This window comes from Podarcis tiliguerta (genome assembly GCF_965153285.1).
Source record: "Podarcis tiliguerta genome assembly, chromosome: 16".
NCBI lineage: Eukaryota > Metazoa > Chordata > Lepidosauria > Squamata > Lacertidae > Podarcis > Podarcis tiliguerta.
This window is the reverse complement of record NC_139549.1, coordinates 32,369,894-32,391,332: the sequence shown is the minus strand read 5'-3', so window position 1 is coordinate 32,391,332 and position 21,439 is coordinate 32,369,894. Positions and strand designations below refer to the sequence as shown.

Sequence of the window (21,439 nt, the reverse complement as noted above, 5' to 3'; positions counted from 1 at the left end):
TACAAAGGATGAGCTAAGGATCAGGAAGTCAGACCAGGCACAAGTGCCTGGGATGGATCAAAGAAAGGTGTTAATGTGGTAACTGGTCTGGTTTCTTTAGCCTGCCCTTTAGCTAAAAGGAAGAACTTGCAAACATCAGTAGTGGGCGAGTCCCTGCCCTTAGATTTGCAATCTAGAAGACATGGCACTTGCGGGGAAAATAGAGGAAGAAATGAGAGGAAGAAGGGAGGAATGAGAGGAAGAAATGAGAGGAAATGAGAGGAAGAAGGGAGGAAAGCAAACTCAGACACCAAGTCTTAAAAGTGGTGGCTAAGAGGGGACCCAAAGGCACATGGTCTCTCAAGGGAGGCAAGATGGGAGTCGCCCTGCTTTTCTTCCGCTCTGCAGCCTTGTGTTCAAATTCTACTGTCACAAAGGCAGTGAAGGCTCCCTATAGCACAGGGGGAAGCAGTGGTATTCACCTGTGTGAATCATAGGGCAGGGGGCCTTTGGCCCTCCACATGTCATTGGACTAGAATTCCCACCAGCCTCAAAGATATGGAGGGCCAGTGGTTCCCCACCGCTTTAAATAAATAAATAGGTGGACAAAACAGAGCAGCAGCAGCAGCAGCAAGACCACCAATCCCCATCCTCATCTTATACCTACATGCCTAAACAAAGGCCAATGACAAATTAGCCTGGTAACTCCACAAACACTCCCCAAGCATAGGTACCTGAACCACTCACCTGCATCCCATGATACCCTTTCCCTGAATATGCCATCAGCATCACAACCTTCCTTTTGGGGAACCTCTTCACCCCGTCCTCCACCTCTTCCCCACTGGTCTTGATCCGTTTCGGTTCATGCCCGTTTTCCTCCTGCTTTCCAGCTTCTTCCGCTGCCTCCTCGTTGTTGCTGCAGCTGCTCTTCAGCCTCTTGGCTTGGTTGCCGGCCACGGTTCTCAACTCCTCGGCCATTGCAAAGCACTAGAAGAGATCATCCGAAAGCTAATGAAGTACTTCATTTAAAGGGCACGTCAGCCACAGAAACCTTCTTTACACAGATATTGAATCAATCACTCAAAATCAACTGACAAAAGACAATTTTCTTAAGGCAACCAAGCAAGTAAGTCCAAAAGGAGCTACTGGGGGTTTTGGAGGCATTTTAATTCTGCTTCACATATAGATACGTATACAGACATCATCATTCAACGCAATGCCATACGCCAAGCTAAAACGAGCAACTTCGTCGCAGCTCACAATGCACATCTCTGAAGATCAGGTAACGCATCAACAACAGAAGAATCCCTGCAATTCAGGGGACAAAGAGGTAAAACTACACTTTTTAAAAAAGAACGGAATATAAAGCAACAGAAACACCTCGTTGCATAGGAAAAGGCTGTAGTCCAGTGGCATGCATCTTATCTTTTTATCTGCACTGAATCTCTTTTTCTGTATGGATTGGGTTTGTTATTACCGTATGAATCTTTGTGTCTTCCTAAACCGCCCAGTGATCTTGGGATGAAGGGCGGTATAGAAATTTAATTAATAGTAAGAACAAGGATGACGATGATGCCGAACGCCCCCGGGTGGCATCTCCAGGTCCCCTCTCTCAAACCCTGCAAGTCCTGAGTTAGCTCCGCATCAAGGCAGTTTCCTGCGCCCTGAAGTGAACACCTTTCTGAAGAAGCGCCAGCTGATCAAAGTCATATTGTAAGGAAGATTTCCCGGATGAAGATCAAAAGGCGATACCTACGCTAGCCATGCCGTTCAGCCGCCAGCCCCTGGCTGTTCTCCCGAGGGAATGAGCGGCCAGACGCCCCGACCGCAGCCAGGCTAGGAAGGGCATACGAGCGGGGCGCAGCCGGGGTCCCTCTCCCTCTCCTTCCTTCCTCCACCAAGGGATCCCCTCGCTCCCCGCGCCTGCCCTCCGCCAAGAGCCGCTCCGGCCACTTACTCCGCCGCCGCCGCCGCAGCTGCTCCTGCCCGGCAACCACGTGGGAGCGAAGGGAAGGGAAGGGAGAGCGGCGGCGGCGGCGGCGGCCGACTACGGCAGCCGCGGAGGGGCGGAACGGGGCCGAGCGCAGCAGCGCGCCGGCTTCGCGAAGGGGAGGAGCCCGGAGCCGGCGGGGAGGACGAGCCCGCCGCGGGGCGGGCGGGGGAATGCGCGCTCCCGGGCATCGTCCCCCCGGTGCGAAGCGGCTGGGGCTGCGGGGGAGCGGGACCCGTCCAGCAGCGTTGGCAAATGTTGTGCGCGCTCAGATACCCTCCAGCGTTTCTCCCACGCAAAATAGGGACGTCCTATCCCATGATATTGTTATAAGAAAAAGAGCAACTCCTTTTCGCTTCTGGGGTCCCCAAGAGCTCATCTAGAGTCCTTTGCTAGGTTCTCTATCGGGAGGAGGAAATAACAGGCCAAGCAGAGAATGGTGAGAAGCAAAGCACCTCGTAAGCCTGATCTTTATTGAACTGTTGCAACAGGGTGCTCCACCCCACACAAAGGGGGAGAGGGATCCAGAACAATGGTGGGCAAACTCCTATAGGAAGAAACTTTTGAAATTCCCCGCCCTGGAGCTCAAGACCAGCCCCATACATACATCACAGAAGGGGTGTAACCCAAGACCACCTCCAATACCTCATACATCAGAGAAGGGGCCAGCAGGAAACCCCTGCATGGATTTACCTGGAGAGCCTGGCTATTCTTTTGTGATGATAACTACTTAATTTCGGAAATCTTAAATGTGCCCTTAAGACAGGATTTGAGAGCAAAAAGACAACGGGGAGACAATATTTGAGGTAAATTTGGAAGGGACAAAATGCTTTCAGGACTTTTTCTGTGGGCTTCAGACATGTGGTATATATATATATGGGGGGGGTGCTTGGTACATTTATGAACATTTATTTTATATATGTAAGACCTTAAAATTCTTAGAACAATAATAATATTGGATGGATCACTGCTGATGGTGACAGCAGTCACGAAATTAAAAGACGCCTGCTCCTTGGGAGAAAGGCGATGGCAAACCTAGACAGCATCTTAAAAAGCAGAGACATCACCTTGCCAACAAAGGTTCGTATAGTTAAAGCCATGGTTTTCCCAGTAGTGATGTATGGAAGTGAGAGCTGGACCATCAAGAAGACTGATCGCCGAAGAATTGATGCTTTTGAATTCTGGTGGTGGAGGAGACTCTTGAGAGTCCCGTGGACTTCAAGAAGATCAAACCTATCCATTTTTAAGGAAATCAGCCCTGAGTGTTCATTGGAAGGACAGATTGTGAAGCTGAGGCTCCAATACTTTGGCCACCTCATGAGAAGAGAAGACTCCCTGGAAAAGACCCTGATGCTGGGAAAGATGGAGGGCACAAGGAGAAAGGAACGACAGAGGACGAGATGGTTGGACAGTGTTCTCAAAGCTACCAGCATGAGTTTGACTAAACGGCGGGAGGCAGTGGAAGACAGGAGTGCCTGGCGTGTTCTGGTCCATGGGGTCACGAAGAGTCGGACACGACTAAACAACAGCAATATTGGATGATAAAAATATTATAATATTAATGATATAATATAATGATGATAATAATAATTATTTTATTTATACCCCACCCATCTGACTAAGGCTGCCGGAGCCACTCTGAGCACCTTCCAACATACATAAAAACATAAGAAAACATTACGCACTTCCCTCTACAGGGCTGCCTTCAGCTGCCTTCTAAAGGTTGCATAGTTACTTGATCTTCTTGGCTCCAGGATCACACGACTCCATGCCCTCACAACGTTTCTCTGATCAAAACAGGGACATCATACCACACCCTCCAACATTTCTCCGATGAAGATAGGGGTATCCTAAGGAAAAGCGGGACTTTCCGGGATCAAATCAGAAACCAGAATGACACTTTGAGGATCTGTACTCTCTCACACACACCCCTGCAGTGTCAACCAACAATCCACAGCTGAGGGTCTTTCTTAAGAGCAGCTGAATTTATTTTTATTTTATACCAGAACATACGCCTCAGTTTGTAGAGCATGAGACTCTTAATCCCAGGGTGGAAGCCGTGCCATGTTGGGCAAAAGGATTCTTGCACTTCAGAGGGTTGGACTAGATGACCCTTGTGGTCCTTTCCAACTTTACAAGAGCTGTTTAAAATGCTGCTAAATTACCCATTCCTGCAAAACTCTGGAATCCACAGCTAATGGTCAACAGACACTGGTGTCAGTATTGGGATACGAACCATGCTTCCATTCAGAGACCAGAACAGAGGCAGAAGTACAAATGGCTTTCTGCTGTGAACGCCAGCAGGCAGACGCAGCAATACAGAGTTTTGCTGCTTAGCAAGAGATTTGGGGAAGTTGCCACTGTTCTTCACTGTGATCAGATTACACACTGAGAACTCGTCTTCCGTTTACTGTGCAAGCAAGTCAGCCAGGCCATAGCATGAGCTCCTGCCAGCCATCTCATCCTAGGTCACCTCCTATGCAGCATCAGGCAGGTGAAGTCACTAACATCCATGGAAAAAAATATACCTAAGGCGAATTCTGGGACTCCAGAATCCACAGATACCTGCACAGTCCCTAGCTCAGGTGTGGGGAACCTCTGGCCCTCCAGATGTTGCTGAACTCCTGCTTGCTGGAGTTGACGGGAGTTGCAGTCTAGCAAGAGCTGGGGTGGCCAAAGGTTCCCCACACCTCACCAGAGGAAAGGGATTCTGCATATGCTCAGGAGCACATTTGCCCTGTGGTCTTTGAAATGCTACATCCCCCTTGGAGGTCAAGGATTTCTGTGCATGCTCCAGGACACTTAGCCAAGGTGCCAGAATTTTGGTCAGCCCAAAGTTAGCCGCAGCACTCTTGAGACACAACTTCTGCTGAAATTGCAGATAAATTTGCACTGGCTTCCTTACCCTTTGAGACTATCTGAAATGGGGACTGGAACAGGCCTGCCTCTTTGAGGACTTGTTAATTGATTTTAGCACTCCTTTGGAAAGAAGCAGGTATGTGCTCTTTGCAGTCGACTGGGCATATTTCCAAATGTGAATTCCGCAGAAAAACAACAGACTGTGAAGCATTCATGTGCCCATGGCTCTGGAATTCATGTGCTCCCATGCCAGAGAGGTTTTATGAGCGAATTTGATGGTTCCTTTCCCCACTTAGGCCGGACAGGTCCCCAACGTGCCTGCCTTTAATGTTATGGCCCACCATTAAACTTGCACGCACCACGAAATGTGCCCCCCACATGGAAAGAGCAGGCTGCATTTACCCTTTTCTCTCCCGATTTGAGTTCCACCTGAAAATTATGTGGCAGAAGTTACAAATGCTTGCAAATCCATGCCCTGCTTAATCCACAGAGTGCGGAAGGGTAGTGATATTATTAAGCCCCCCGCAGCAAACGTAGAAAGAGAGAGCCACCAAGCACCTTAGAAACAAATGGATTTATCGTGGCAGAGCCAGTCGTAGGGCTAGAGAGTTTGGGATCAGAGCATTCTGCAGGCGGAACAGCAGGTGCCTCCGAGTTCTGACAGAGGAGCATCACCACTCAGGAAGGGCCAGGTGGGGCCAGGTCCTGGGGGGGGGGTTGCCACGGTGACAAGGACCCACCCTCCTTTGTGACATCTCTTGCTTCTCCTTTAAAAGCCACTGACTTGCAGGCGGCCATTGTGGGTTAGTGAGGAGAGTTTAGACGAGAGTGGTGGTGGTGGCAGTTGGCGGTGGCAGTTTAGTGATTTGTTCTTTTTTTGTTTTCTTATTTTGATTTTGATTTCATTTATTACTTTGATTTGATTTATTTGATTTGATCTATTTTTATTTTCTTTTATTCTTTTATTTTAACACTTTTATTTTTTATTTTTATTTTTCTTTGTTTGTTTTTTTTTTGTATATATTTTTATTTTTTTAATAGAGGAATAGTTAGGGTTTTTGTGGACGAGATGGGCAGACTGTAAGTAGCATCCCTTTTTCTTCATCTCCGGGGGGGGGGGTGTCACAAACTGGGAGGTTTTTCTGGTGGACACCTGAGTATCAGGTTTGTCCCTGTCCTTCCCTTGACCTCCACCTTACACCCATTCAGTAAAACAAAGAAAAATATACACATGTTCCTGTTTCCCAGCCAAGCTGAGTACCCCCTATTGTCCTGGCCAAGTCCCCCAACCATGTAGGTTGGATCTGTAGCCTTTTTAGCCTTGGGTGAGAAGAGCTTTGCGCCCGGGAAAGGGAAATGGGAGTCAACAGACACTCAAGGAATAGTTTCAGAGAAAAAGCTTTATTCTGCCATCCGGCTGGTAGAAGGAGCAAGTGTGATGTAGTCACAAAACAAGCACGAGTTCACAGCCATTTGCACAGAGTATATATTCCCCTTCCGGTTCCCTCCCCTTCTCCTCCTCCTCCTCAAGAGTCCTGCCTCTGAGCATGAACAGAAAGCTCCTGTCTTGGGACTCTTTTGGACTCTTCCCAGGAAAGGGGGATGAGAAGCCATGGGGGGGGGGTCAAGGAGCCTTGCGGTTCAGCGTGTTCAAGATGTTGCAACTAGAGTGAGATAAGACTCAGTTCTCAGGCTTGCTTGACAGAGTCTATTCATGAGCTTTTTGAAGCTCTCTCGTCCTGATAAAAGAGTAACATTTTGCCTTTCAACAGCATCTTGTGAGAAAACAGAGGAAAACTTTAGCTGTGGATTTTTTAGAAGAGAGAAAAGGAATTTTGGACAGTTTGAGGCCTGGTGCGGGGGGGGGGATTTCCGGCCTAGGTGGGGTCACCTGTCCTCACCTCCTTCAGATCCACTCTTGTCCTTGAGATGGCTACCTGTCCGGCACTCAGAGACCAGGAGGGCAGTGATGATCACCCCAGCAGAAGGGTTGCTGTGGTCTCATGCTTCAGGGATGATGGCTGCCCCTAGCCATGTCCCAAGTGCCTCTTCTGGTCGCCATCTTCCTTCTGAGCAGAAAAGAGTGTTTTAAGGCAGATCAAAGAAAAGGTTTTGCCAAAGAACAATCGCTATGGATGAAGAGGTAAAAAAAACAATGGGCAAATGGGCACAAGATAGCGGCCATACTATATATTTAGAACAATGGGAGAAACTCTGTCGCGAGGATATTCGCTTTACCACCTGCTATACGATAAAGGAAAATTTGGTTAAAATGTTTTACAGGTGGTATTTAACACCAGTTAAACTCGCCAAAATTTACAAATTCAAATCCAACCTTTGTTGGAAATGTAACAAAGAACCTGGAATGATAATTCATATGTGGTGGGGTTGCAAGGAAATAAAGAAGTTTTGGGGAATAATACATGAGGAACTTACGAAAATGCTAAACAAACCCTTGATAACAAAATCCCGAAGCTTATCTGTTCGGGTTGGTGGGCAAAGCGAATATCCTCGCGACAGAGTTTCTACCATTGTTCTAAATATATAGTATGGCCGATATCTTGTGCCCATTTGACCATTATTTCTTTTACCTCCTCATCAAATCATAGTCTAATAATAGAGTGTAAATTTTTGATAATAATTTCCTATTGTTTCGTAATATAATGGTGCTAAATAGCAATTGTTCTTTGGCAAGACCTTTTCTTTGATCTGCCTTAAACACACTTTTTAATTGTATATATTGCCAATTATCCATCCCATATTGTTTTAATTCTTCATATGTTTTTAATTTTAACTTTCCTTGGTCTTCTTCCAGTATTTGTCTAGATGTTGCCCAGTTCGGATTCATATTGTGTTGTTTAACTGCATGGGCTTCTAATGGAGAGATCCATAAAGGGATTTGTGGCTCTAATAGCTGTTTATTCCAAAACTGTAAAACTTTAAAATTTATTCTAAACTTTAAGCAATGAATTTCTGAGTATATGGTTTTTGAAGCCATTATGTACCTTAATCTTCTTGTATGCTATGTAGGCGTGCCATCCATACCTATTGTCAAAACTTTCTAGATTTAAAATACTAGTGTTTTCCAATGTAATCTTCTTTTAGCCACACAAGACATTCTGCTTCATAATATAATTTTAGATTTCGTAATGCCAGTCCTCCTCTCTTCCTTTTATCTGTTAATAGTTTATACCTTATGCATAGTTTTTTGGTTTGCCATATGAATTTTGTTAGATCTTTTCTCCACTCATCAAAACAATTTTCTTTCATTATTATTAGTATTGTTTGGAACAAATATATCATTTTGGGTAAAACATTCATCTTAATTATAGATATTCTCCCCATTAATGTCAGCTTTAATCTACTCCAGGTTTCTAGATCTCTTCTAATTTCCTTCCAGGCTTTTTCATAATTGTTTCCAAATACTGTAGATTAATATTTTTCATCGTCAATTCTATACCAAAATATTTTGCTTTTGTAACAATTTCCAAACCCAATTTCTCCTGTAGTTCGCTCTTTTCTAATTCCTGTATGTTTTTTACCATAAGTTTTGTTTTTGACATATTTATCTTGAAGCCTGCTACTTTCCCGAACTCATTCATTATCCTCAATGCTTTCATTAGACTGGTTCCTGGCTCCTCAGGTGCTAATATAATATTGTACGCAAAAGCTCTAATTTTGAAAACATCCTTGCCTCATGTAATTCCCTTTATCTCTTTTTCTTTATTTATTTCTAAAATCAGGATTTCCAGAGTTAGTATAAAAAGGAACGGTGAAAGCGGGCATCCTTGCCTGGTACCTTTCTCTATATTTCAAGGATCCGTCTTTTCACCATTTCTTATTAAACATCCCTGCTGGTTTTCATATATTGTGTTTATTGCTCTGCAGTAGTTTTCACCCAGTCCTACTGCTTCTGCTACTTCCTGAAGGAACGATCTTGATAGGTTATCGAAAGCCTTCTCGGCATCTGTTAGCATAAACGTCGCTTTTTTGTTGGGTCTCATTTCCAAATATTCAATTAGATCAATTACTATTCTCATATTTGCTTTTATATGCCTATTTGGGAGGAATCCTACTTGGTCTTGGTCTATTACATCCTTTAGGACCGATTTCAGCCTATTTGCTAATATCCCCGCAAACAATTTATAATCATTATTTAATAATGATATGGGTCTGTAATTGTTAACTCATTCTCTAGCTGTGCTTTGTTTGTGAATTAATACAATATTGGCTTCTTGCCACGACTTTGGTATTTTTCCTTCTTGCATGATCTCGTTCATTAATTTTTTAAAAGGCATTGTTACAGCATCTTCTAACCTTTGGTAGTGTATCGCGGATAGTCCATCTGCACGTGGAGCCTTCCCCAGTTTAAGATTGGAAATTGCTTGTTGTATCTCCATTGTTGTTACTGGTGCGTTTAGCTGCTTCCGTCTGTTTTCACCTATTTTTGGGATTTGTTTTCCTTGAAGATATTTTATAATTTGTTGTCGAGTTTCTGCACCTTTTTTATATACATTGGTGAAGTATTTTACAAAGCATTTATTTATTCCGTCTCCACTGCTTTTCCTTCATATACTACTTTATTTGTCTTTCCCTGTCTTTTCTTTATCTGCCATGCAAGTAATTTACCTGGTCTGTTTCCAAATTCAAATGATTTTTGTTCATCCATTTTATATAAAGATATTATTATTATTATTATTATTATTTCTATTTCATCATTTAAGAGTGTTGAGAGCTGTGTTTGTAATATTTTAATGGTTTGGTTTGCGATCTCGTTTTTTGGTGTTTTCGCTAATAATTTTCCTTGTTTGCCTATTTCTTCTTGTAAATGCTTGATTTTAGCCTCTCTTATTCTTTTTTGTATTATATTTTGTTTATACAACATGTTTTTAGATTGGCCTTGAGATACTCTTTAAACCTCTTTTGTTGGCCACCAGCATTACGCCTTCCATTTTTAAGTTTGGAATAGAGTCGTTGCTTTGGAAGACAATCATCAGGCATCCGAACCACATGACCAGTCCAACGAAGTTGGTGTTGAAGAATCATTGCTTCAACACTGGTGATCTTTGCTTCTTCCAGGACACTGGTGTTAGTTCGCCTGCCTTCCCAAGTGGTGTGTCACATTTTTCGGAGACACCATTGATGGAATCTTTCAAGGAGTTGGAGATGGCGTTTATAAGTGGTCCATGTTTCACAAGCGTACAGCTGGGTTGGTAGTTCAAGAGCCTAGACTGAAACTTGAAAGACTAGTTTCAATGGACCAAGAATGCTTTTCATGGCTGGTTCTGACTTTCCCCTTTTCCCAGTGGGAATTCCTACTTGTAGAGCAGAGGCCACGGCTGGTTGGCAGCTGCAGTGCCTGTGTGCTCTGTTCTGTTGTTGTTGTCAGTGCTTTGTGCTGGAGGGCACCGTTTCGTGGCACTCATTGGTTGCTATTGGATATTTGGATAGTCTGAGCTAATTGGTTGAGCGCCTTGCGAGCGAAAGGCTCAGCCTTCATTAGGGCAAATGTTCTACCCTTATTTATGGCAGCCTTTGGAATAGAAAAAGGAAAGGACTGTGTCAGGTTGTTTTTTGTGGGGACATTTGCAGACGTGAAGGTGTTGATCTGGGGTACAGTCGGAGTGGGGTATGGTGCCTGCTGGAGGGCGAAACCCCCCGCCACCCTTTCCAAAAATTCTGGTAACAATGCTTCATGAAATTTATACACTGCTTGACTTCATGAATGAGGGGGCCAGGCTCTCTGGGCCCTTACATGGTGGTAGCTCTTGAACCCAGAGCACTTGGGACCTCCTTTCTCTCTCTGCCAGCCCTTCATGCTTTGGGCTGCCTCTTTCAGGCTCTGATGATGCCCCTTCAAGTCACTGAACTGCAGAGAGATGGAAGGAATTGGTCAGAGTGCGCCGGCAAGGATCAATTAGACTCCACATACGTACAGTGGTGCCCCGCAAGACGAATGCCTCGCAAGACGGAAAACCCGCTAGACGAAAGGGTTTTCCATTTTGGAGGTGCTTCGCAAAACGAATTTGCTATGGGCTTGCTTCGCAAGACAAAAATATCTTGCGAGTTCCTGCGGGGTTTTTTTCCTCCCCCCCCCCTTTTTCCCAAGCCGCTAAGCCGCTTAACAGCTGATCCGCTAAGCCGCTTATCAGCTGATCCACTAAGCCCGCTAAGCCGCTAATAGCCTTTTAGCAGCTAATCCGCTAATCCCTTAAGCCTTTAATAGCCGCTAATAGCCGCTAAACCGCTAATAGTGCTAATCCGCTAATGGGCTTGCATCGCAAGACGAAAAAAACCGCAAGACGAAGAGACTCGTGGAACGGATTCTTTTCGTCTTGCGAGGCACCACTGTATTTCTGTTCTGCCAATTCGGCAGTGGTACACTGTATTCTCCAGACTCCCCTCCTCACCCCCAAACACCCCCCAAGAATTGGGGCTGCCAGCATCTGAGTCACTCTTTCCACTCATCTCTTCTAGGATCAGGTGCTTAAGGCGCCTTTTCAGGCGCTGCCACAGGGTGGCCCCCCAGCCAGACACAGAGCAGCCCGTGGCACCAGGTAAGCCAGTGGCCCTCCTTTTTTGGACAGAGGAGGGCAGGGATGGGCATGGGGGGCAACTGGTCCAAAGATGCAAAAGAGGACTCACCTCTTCCCATGTCCTTCTGTTTGCAGTTCTGCTGCGGTTCAGAATACCAGCCCGAGGGGTGAGTATTGGAGAAAACAAGAGCAGGGACTGGATCCCTCAGACCTGCCCCCCCCTGCCCCCCGGGCTCTTTGCCCCCCACTCTGCAATCTCAAATGCGGAGAAGCCCTCCCCTGACAAGGAACTGACAGCCTGACTTTTGCATTTCAGATGCTGGAGGACGAACAGCGGTACATCCTGGGGGTCATTGAGAGCTGCCAGGCAGCGGAGCTCAGGGGGCTCCGATCCCTGACGTGCTCCAAGGAGGAGACAGCCCAAAAAATTCTGGTGAGTGATGGGGGGGTGAGGGACCCCCACAGGGAGGTGGGGGGAAGGGGCTGTGCATCTGTGGGGAGGAGGACCCTGCCGGCTAAGGCCATGGGGTTGCCATTCCCCTGCAAAGCCAAGCCTGGTGTTTGGGGTGGGAGCTGATTTTCCTCCTCTGTTCTCTTCCAGGACATCTTGGGGCCCTTGGAGCACTTCAGGGATCGGCCCCTGACCCTGGCCCTTGCCTTGGAGGCCCTCCTCCAGCTAAGGTGAGTGGGGTCTTTGGCATCGATGGGGTTGTGGGTGGGGGGGCAGAACTCCAGGGGGAAAGAGCAGGCGGGAGGGAGAAAGGGGCAAGGGAGACTCTAACCCTCTCCCTTTCATTTCTGCAGCACGATGAGGCCCAAATTCACCTCTGACATGCTTAGTGCCATCCTGCACAGGATGATGGAGGCCGTATTGAGTGGGGCCAAGAAGGAGGAGGAGGAGGAGAAGAGAGAAGTATGTCCTTTGTTTTGACTTCACATTCTCTTTCTTCCTCTTCGCCACACACTTCCAGAATCCAACCCAGCATTCAAACTCTCTTCTCTCTTTTCCCACAGGAACTGAAGAGGCACTTCCGGCTTCTGCTGGGTAGTCTTCTTATGGAGGCACCCAACCCTGGCACCCTCCTCCAGCTGCTCAGTGTAAGTGTCCCTATGGCATCCGGGGTGGTTTTAGGGTTTCCCCCCTCCCCTCCCTTACCCAACGGATTGCCCCATTTCTGGGGCACAGAGCCTATTTGGCCCCCAATTTGGTCCAAGACCAAAGCTGGCATCCCCTCATGGTCCAGAAGTGCAGGGACTCCGTGGTGGGGGCAGTGGGGGCCGCTTTGGCCCAGACTGGCCCCTGACTCTGAAATGCTCTTTCCTCCTGCAGGACCTCAGAGGATACGCCCTGGGCGAAAGTGGGGAGGCGCAACAACTTGCGGCCAGCAGCATCTCCTTGCTGCTGGCCATTGCCCGGAAGTATCCCAAACTCAGAGTAAGTACCTTGCCTTCTTCTATTCATTTCTTTGGTTACTTCCATCCCCCCCAAGATCACATCCCCAAGTGATCTTTAGCGCAGAATTTGCGGGGTGTGTCCCTGGGGGCCAGGATGAGGCCAGAGGCTTTTCCTGCCCCCTTTCCTGCTGCTGCCCTTCCACCTCTGCCCAGGGGGCTGCAGGGCCCAGGGAGGTCCTCTGGAACAAGGGGTTGGGCCCAAGACAGAGGGAGCCCTGTCCTTCCTGACTTGGCGCTGCTTCTGTGCTCTCTTGCTCCCATCTGACCCTGATTTTTCTTTCCTCTGCAGATGACAGTCATTCGGCCGGAACTGGCATGCTTCCGCCGGAAGCCAAAAGAAGGTAAGCCCCACACCTTGGAGACAGCGGCCTTTGACTAAAGGCCTGTGGGAAAATCTTATTTTCATTTGCATTTGCATTCTCTTCTCATTCTCTTCCATCCAGATGACATCATCATTGAGGACATATAGCCGTAACTGTCTGCAGCGACGCTGGAACGGCTAGAATCTGAGGATGAGGAAAGCACTCAGCGTCGGCTACTGGAACAGTTTGAACTGCTAGAGGACCACAGTAGGTGACTCACAGAGCGGCTACACCAGTTGCAGAGCCAGGCAGGACCTGAGGGTCAACAGAGGCAGCAGCTAGAAGCCGGTGAGTGCCAGCCAGGACTGTCCAGTCGGACTCTAAAGAGAGAGTCAGGAGAGATTGCTGGAGACCCCACAGAAGGGGCTCAGCAAGCACCAGCAGAGATGGCAGATTTCCAGTCTTCCCAAGTTGTAAATATTGGGGGAGGCATCCCTTCTGAACTTCTCTCAGAAAGCAACTGGCTGAGTTGGTCAACAAAAATGCAGCAGTTGTTAAGGAGAGATGGACTATGGGACTGTGTTGAAACTGAGGTTTTGAGACGGGACTCTCCTGAGAAAAGACGGCTGGATGAAAGGGCTCGTGCCCAAATTATGCTGTGTTTGAGCAACTCTCAGTTATTGCATGTAGCAAATGCCAGCACAGCGTTTGAGTGCTGGAATTTATTAAGGGCAATGCATGTCAGAGAAACTGCTGGAACTATAATTTCTCTGACCAAAAGGGTGTTCAGGACTGTTATGGAAGAAGGTGAGAGTTTGGCAACTCATCTTCAAACGCTGAAATCTCTGTTTCTTCAACTACAACAGAGAGGTAAGCGTCAGGATGAAACTGATCAAACCTACATTATCCTTTCAAGTTTGCCTGAAAGTTGGTTGCCTGTGATTAACAGCATGGAGAGTATGCGTCCCCGAGATCTGACCCTTGAGTATGTGGTTGGAAGATTGACCAAAGAAGCAGAAAGAAGGTCAGACAGACAGGCTGAACTCCAAGAGCAGAGGAGTTACAGCCGAGGGGGCCAGCAGCAGGATCTGCCAATGGGGCAACGCCAAGTTTGGGACTTGGCCATGGCGGTGAGGAGATGCTATAGATGCAGCCAAGCCGGGCATCTCCAACATCAATGCAGGGCAAGACCTCCAGAAGACGACATGGAGCAGAGACAGCAATCGACGCAGAAATGTAAGCAGAAGGGGTTCGCTTCAGGGAAGAAGAACATGCGTTCTGCTCATCTTGTGTCTGCATTTTCTCGAGAGGAGAGGAAGATACCTCGAGGAACATGGTTGCTGGACTCTGGTAGCAGCAGGATTATCTGCAACAGTCGGGAGGACTTTAAGACCCTGGGGAAGCCAGCTGATGGAAAAGACTCAATCTATCTTGCTGATGGTCGTAGAAGCAAGATTGATGGCCAGGGAACATGTTTCCTGCAGTGCTTCAACACTACCAGAGACTCTGTTTGTCAGCAGTCTGGACTATTGTTTACTGTCTGTAAGCTGTTTGATTAATAGTGGTATAGTGTTAAGTTCACGCAGGATGGTTGTCTGATAAAGAATGGAACTCAGGTATGTGGCCATGCAAAGTTGGAAAATGGGTTATATGTAATGCAGGACAAGCCTGTTAAAGCAGCCCAGGTGGTTCAGGATGATTTGCCAGTTCATAAGGGGTGTGTACATGAACTGCACAGAAAACTGGGTCATGCCAATTTCCGTGTGCTTTCAGAGATGCAAAAGGTGTGCAAGAACCTAAAAGTAAATAGCTGCAACTGTTTCCTAGATTGCAATGTATGTAAAATGGCCAAATCTAAGAGGAAGCCTGTGGCTTCTAAAAGTGACAGAGTATCTCAAGAGGTTTTAGAACTTGTACATTGTGACGTGATAGGCCCTTTTCCACAGAAGACTGAAGGGGGCGCCAGATATGCTTTTCTGGTAACAGATGATAAATCACGTTTTAGTTGGTTGTTTTTGTTAAAGCAGAAATCGGAGTGTTTCCCCACATTCAGAGAATGGGTTGCCCAAGCTGAAAAGCTCTTCGCTCGCCCTGTTGTGCAGTTGCAGATAGGGGTGCAGATTTTCTGAACAAACAATTTGGAGCATGGTTGCGACGTAAGGGGATCACTCACCGTTTGACTAACCCTTATAGCCCTGCTGAAAATGGTCTGTGTGAAAGACATGGGGCTGTAATACAGTCAGTAAAGGACTGCCTGCTAGTGGATGCAGGATTGGGCCACAACCATAGGCTGTGGGGTGAGGCTTTCCTTACAGCAAACGTTTTGATTAATAGAACCTGGTCTAGCTCTATAAAAGATATTCCTTATCTTGTGTTGTATGGGAAAGAACCAGAGTGGACAATGCTCCATAACTGGGGTTCTTGGGCACATGTAAATATCCCCAAAGCTCAGCGCCAGAACGGGGGGGGGGGGGCCTAGAGTGCAGAGACTGTGGTTTGTGGGATATCAGCCCTATGGCAAAGGGTGGCGTTTCAATTTATGCCCAGAACGCGTGGTTCTGTCACAAAGCGCAGACTTTGCTGACCAGGACTGATGGACTGTGATCCATGCCAACCCAGATTGCCTACTGCCTCTGCAAGTAAGAGAAGAGGCTTCTTCTCAGCCATTGGCAACACAGGAGCAGCAGGAGGAGGCACAGATTTCTCCAAAAGATGTGGCAATAGATAATACTTCTCTAGAGGAAGAGGAAGAAGAGCCGGAGACAAGGGGGGAAGAAGAAGTAGTTGTACCTAGACGCTCCCAACGTTCAAATAAGGGTGTACTTCCTCAGCATTTGACCCTAGGAGGAGTGAGAATATGCAATGTGAGTTGTGTGGAACCACAAAGTTATAATGAAGTCTTAGACTTACCCCCTGGGGAACGTGCTTTGTGGAAACAAGCTATGAAAGAAGAAATGGACTCTTTTAAATGTAACAAAGTATTTGGTGTCATAATGCCGGCACCTGGTGGCAGAGTGGTGTCATGCAAGTGGGTTTATAAAAGGAAAACCCTTGCATCTGGGTAACCACGTTTTTGAGCCAGATTAGTAGCCAGAGGGTTCACTCAGATTAAAGGGGAGAGTTATGATGAAGTGTTTTCTCCAACTGTAAAGAGTGAAACTTTTCGTTTAATGCTCTCTATTGCTGCTGCAAGACAATTAGCAGTGCACCATTTTGATGTTGATGCTGCATAAAGGTAAAGGTACCCCTGCCCGTACGGGCCAGTCTTGACAGACTGTAGGGTTGTGCGCCCATCTCACTCAAGAGGCCGGGGGCCAGTGCTGTCCGAAGACACTTCCGGGTCACGTGGCCAGCGTGACATCGCTGCTCTGGCGAGCCAGAGCCGCACACGGAAACACCGTTTACCTTCCCGCTAGTATGCGGTCCCTATTTATCTATTTGCACCCAAGGGTGTTTTCGAACTGCTAGGTTGGCAGGTGCTGGGACCGAACAACGGGAGTGCACCCCGCCGTGGGGATTCGAACCGCCGACCTTTTGATCGGCAAGCCCTAGGCGCTGAGGCTTTAGCCCACAGCGCCACCTGCGTCCCTACCTGATGCTGCATATCTGCATGCAAATTTAGACCATGAAGTGTTAATCAGACAACCCCCTGGGTTTGAAGAGGGGAATGGTGCAGTCTGGCCTTTAAAAAAGGCTGTTTACGGTCTCAAACAAAGTGGAAGGTGTTGGAACCAGTGTTTAAATGAAGCCCTTGTAAAACTTGGTTGTACACCAAGGGGACAGGCAACAAATATCTAATGCTCTTAGTTTTTGTTGATGATTTGCTTGTAGCAGGGAGTTCCACAGATGAGATCCAGAAGCTCACAAGTCAACTGGAAAAGAAGTTTAAGCTTAAAGCCTTAGGGCCTGTAAGCAATTACTTGGGAGTAGAAGTAAGTCAGGAAGCTTCCTATTGAGCCAGAAAGAGAAAATTCTTCGTTTGATAGAGCAGTTTGGCATGGAAAACTTGAAGCCAGTTCAGACTCCCAAAGACAGTGTGCGATGATGAATTTGATCAGCCTGAGTTGTATCACTAAAAAATAGGATAACTGCTGTATTTAAGCCAGTGGTCAAGGCCAGACATTGCATGTGCTACAAATGTTCTGAGCCAACGTGTATCTAAACCCAGTTCTGCCGATTGGTGTGCTTTGAAAAGGCTTATCGGATATCTAAAGGGGACATTAAATGTATGTTTGAAGATATATAGTACACAAGACGAAAAACTAGAAGTATTTGTTGATGCGGACTGGGGAAGCTGTGTAGCTACTAGAAAATCTACAAGTGGAATGGTTATGGTGTTTGCCAATTCCATAATTGGGTGGAGGTCAAAGAAACAAGGATTTGTTGCGACCTCATCCTGTGAGGCAGAATATGGGAGCCTGTCACTAGCATGCAATGAAATCATGTGGTTTATACAGATACTAAAAGATCTAGATTGTAAAGTAGATTTGCCTATCCAAGTGTATGAAGATAGCCAATTGTGCATTGTGTTAGCGGGCTTGGAAATAATGAAATCCGCATCAAAACATATTGCTATCCGTCATGCAAATGTTAAAGATTGTGTACAGAATGGGGTAATCAAACTGGAGTATTGTCAATTATAGGATAATATTGCTGATTTGTTTACCAAGCCTTTGCCAGCAACATGTCATAATTAATTGATGCCAAAACTGGGTTTATGTATATAGTGTACTGTATGTATGTATGTATTGTTTCTGTTGGGGTTTTTCGCATTTAAGAAACAGAAGGGGTGTCACGGCTAAAATGGCTGCTGTTTCTTTAATGCTTAAAAAAGCTGGGTCAGCATGAGTCAGTTGTATATATAGAGAGAAATGTTAGTTTGGTGTTGGGTTGGTTGGTTAGTTAGTGAAAGCTGGTAGTGTTGAGGTGTGTACAGTTGGCCAGTCGCTTTTGCACAAAGACTTTTAAGAATAAAAGCAGAAAGCACTCTGCAAGGGTATTCTTGTGGACTCTTTTATGCCGACAAGGGTCTGAGGAAACAAAGGGAGGTCAGAACCCTTTCCTTTTTTTTTTTTTTTACAAACACTGACAGGGATCTCATCGGATGGCTTCGGGGGAAGACAAGGCTCCCGAGTAAACCCTACACAGATGCAGAGTGGAGTCCCTAAGATGGTTGGGTGGCATTTTGTAGGCCTCCTCCTGGCAACTCCTGCAGCCCAGCTGGGGCCTTATGCCTTGCTCTTCTTTCCTCTGGACCACCTCAGGGAGGCCGAGGGGGGAGGGTCTTGCTGTCTGGGCACAGGGTTGACACCTTTGTTTTTGCAAAAGACAGGGCAGGGCAGGGGACAGAGAGAGATCCGAAAATTGTTAACATTATTTTGCCTCAAAAGATCTCACGGAATTTTAGGTTTTTCCGTTCCTTAGGATATATGTAACTCCACATGTTAAGAAGAAAAAGAACTGGAAGAGAATGGAATAAAAATAAATATTTTTTAATGGATTATGAATAGATGCACAATAAATTGTTACTGTCTTGAATTTCATTGTCTTATTGTCTTCCATTCATTGGGACACCTTTGTTGTTGCAGCCTGAAATAGAATTAGCATTTTTTGCTGCTGCTGCATCACTCTCAGGTTTACTCATCTTAAGCTTGTGGTCCACTAAGATCCCTAGATCCTTTTCCCTACCAGCCAACCAGGTGTCCCTCATCTCATATTGGTGCAGCTGGTTCTTCCTGCCAAAGTGCAGAACCTTAGATTGGCTACAGGTCCTCTTTGCTCACCATCAGGGAGTGACCATGTCGCAGTCAGTGCTGTCGTAGATTTTTAGGGGCTGGATTCAACCGACCGGATTAGGCCCCGAAACAGACTTTGGACATGCCTGCCAGGGACTTAGACTCTCATTGCCTGGAGGCATGGCGGCTCTGTGAAGGTGAAAGAGGAGCTCGCCTCCACCAGAAGCAACCAGTTGCGTTGCTGAGCCGCCCTGGCTCACCAGAAGTGGGAGGAAATGCCCACAATCAATTTAGGCACACTTGCGCCACAGCTGAAAATACACATTTTTGAAATCCGTTTTGCCTGCTGAAACCCTGAAGCGTAGAACTACGGAGGGTCTGTTCACTGTTCTCACCTATCATTAGACCAGGGCCACATATTCTGCCTATTAGTTTTTCAGATCTAGAGTCATGTTGCTCATTTTTTTAAAAAAGCCCATGTTCAATGTTTAAGCATTGCATAAAATCTGCTGGCACTTCCTTCTATCATTGTTTCCTATTGAAAATAAGGAAAATGCCTGTGGTTTCAGGGCATCGTTAGACTGCTACTGCACTCCGGCTATACTTCACTTCCGAATGCAGCTAACAATGCGCTTCGACGATCAGCGATCCTACAAGTGAATAATAAAGGATATTCCAGCCTGTGTTCCTTAGTCTCAGGCACTCCAACACAGAAGCATACCCCACGCAGTGCAAAGAGACTTTCTTCCAAGTAAATTGCCCTCAGACAGAAGAAAAAGTTGCACCCAGAAATGATTGGCGGCAGCAACAGAAAAGAAACGAGGCAGAAAAGAAAGCAGGGCAGAGATTAGCTGGAAGGGGCATAGGAAACAGCACAGAAGTGCAGTTTAGAGACGGGGGGGGGGGGGGGAATTGGATAACCCAAAAGCCACATGGCCAAGCAAATCGCCACCTATTCTAATTGGTTGTGTAACCTTCACTGTGCCAGCTAGTAGAAAGGCGGATTTCATATGTAATCGGCATGTAATCCGATCAGTATAAACATCCTATGGTTTGTCTGAAAAAGCTGAAGGAGCAAGTGAAAAAAGAGGCCGTTTTTGAGACTGGTGCAGATGGAGCTTCTTTTGCCACTGCAAGAATCTTATCTTCTTTCCCCGAAGTGCTAGGACTGAGCAGCAGAGGGCAGCCTGCACCTCCAAACCGACCTGTGGAACTGCAGGAGGAGGAAGCTGTTTAGGGGAGATTGCAAAGCCTGCCATGCGTTTAGTGCACACCACTCTCCTCCAATAATCCCAAGAGCTGTAGTTTGCTTAAGGGTGCTGGAACTGTAGCTCTCTGGGTGAGCCACAGTTCCCAGAAAGCAGGTGGGTGAGGGAGATATGCTTTCAATGCATAGTATGCCCTCTCATTTCCTGTTTTGTGAACCAGGGCTGGGGTACCTCTTTGAGCCTGAGGGGTGCCTTCCCTTCTGCACAAGCCGCCACATGCCAGGGGCAATCGTGGGTAAAGCAATGATTGCAAAATTTTCTTTTTTACAGTAGGATAGTTCAGGGGTCAGCAACATTTTTTCCCCATGGGCCGGTCCACCGTCCCTCAGACCATGTGGTGGGCCAGACTGTATTTTGTGTGGGGGGGGAATGAATTCCTATGCCCCACAAATAACCCATAAAAGGTAAAGGGACCCCTGACCATTAGGTCCAATCATGGCAGACTCTGGGGTTGCGGTGCTCATCTCGCTTTATTGGCCGAGGGTGCCGGCGTACAGCTTCCGGGTCATGTGGCCAGCATGACTAAGCCGCTTCTGGGAAACCAGAGCAGCGTACGGAAACACCGTTTACCTTCCTGCCGGAGCGGTACCTATTTATCTCCTTGCACTTTGATGTGCTTTTGAACTGCTAGGCTGGCAGGAGCAGGGACCGAGCAACGGGAGCTCAGCCTGTCATGGGGATTCGAACCGCCAACCTTCTGATTGGCAAGTCCTAGGCTCTGTGGTTTAACCCACAGCGCCACCTGCGTCCCCAAATAACCCATAGATGCATTTTAAATAAAAGCACACATTCTACTCATGTAAAAACACCAGGCAGGCCCCAATAATAACCCAGAGACGCATTCTACTCATGTAAAAACACACTGATTCCCGGACCGTCCGCGGACCGGAATGAGAAGGCAATTGGGTTGCATCCGTCTCCCGGGCCTTAGGTTGCCTACCCCTGGCGATAGTTTATATACACCCCTCTCTAACCCCCATCCAGGCAAGTCAGGTATTCCCAGGGTTCATTCTAGCCTGGCAAAGCACTCAAGGAGGGTGCAAAGCAGTACTGGGGAGGGGTGTGCCCTGGGGAGAGTCTCGAGGGCCAGATTGGGAGGCCTGAAGGGGTTACTTTGTGCGTTACAAAGATATTACTGTCACTCAAAAGAAACCCAACCCTTTCTGCTATCATGCGTTTACAGAATCATAAAATTGTAGAGTTGGAAAAGATCACGAGGACCATCTTGCACAACCCCCTGTATCGCAGGAACTATTCGCCCAGCAGAGGGCTCAAACGCATGACCCTGACATTAAGAGTCTCATGCTCTACCGAC

The 21,439-nt window shown here is 46.9% G+C and overlaps 1 protein-coding gene across 1 annotated transcript; it reads left to right on the top strand.

Annotated features, from left to right (window-relative positions):
- Window positions 1-11,680: 11,680 nt before the first annotated feature.
- LOC310665989 (uncharacterized protein) lies at window positions 11,681-13,241 on the top strand (the record flags this gene model as incomplete). Its single annotated transcript, XM_083416394.1, has 6 exons — window positions 11,681-11,797; window positions 11,966-12,045; window positions 12,169-12,277; window positions 12,379-12,462; window positions 12,695-12,799; window positions 13,109-13,241. 6 exons carry the CDS (start codon window positions 11,681-11,683, stop codon window positions 13,196-13,198), a joined length of 585 nt encoding a protein of 194 aa, XP_083272520.1. The 3' UTR covers window positions 13,199-13,241.
- Between the last annotated feature and the right edge of the window lie 8,198 nt (window positions 13,242-21,439).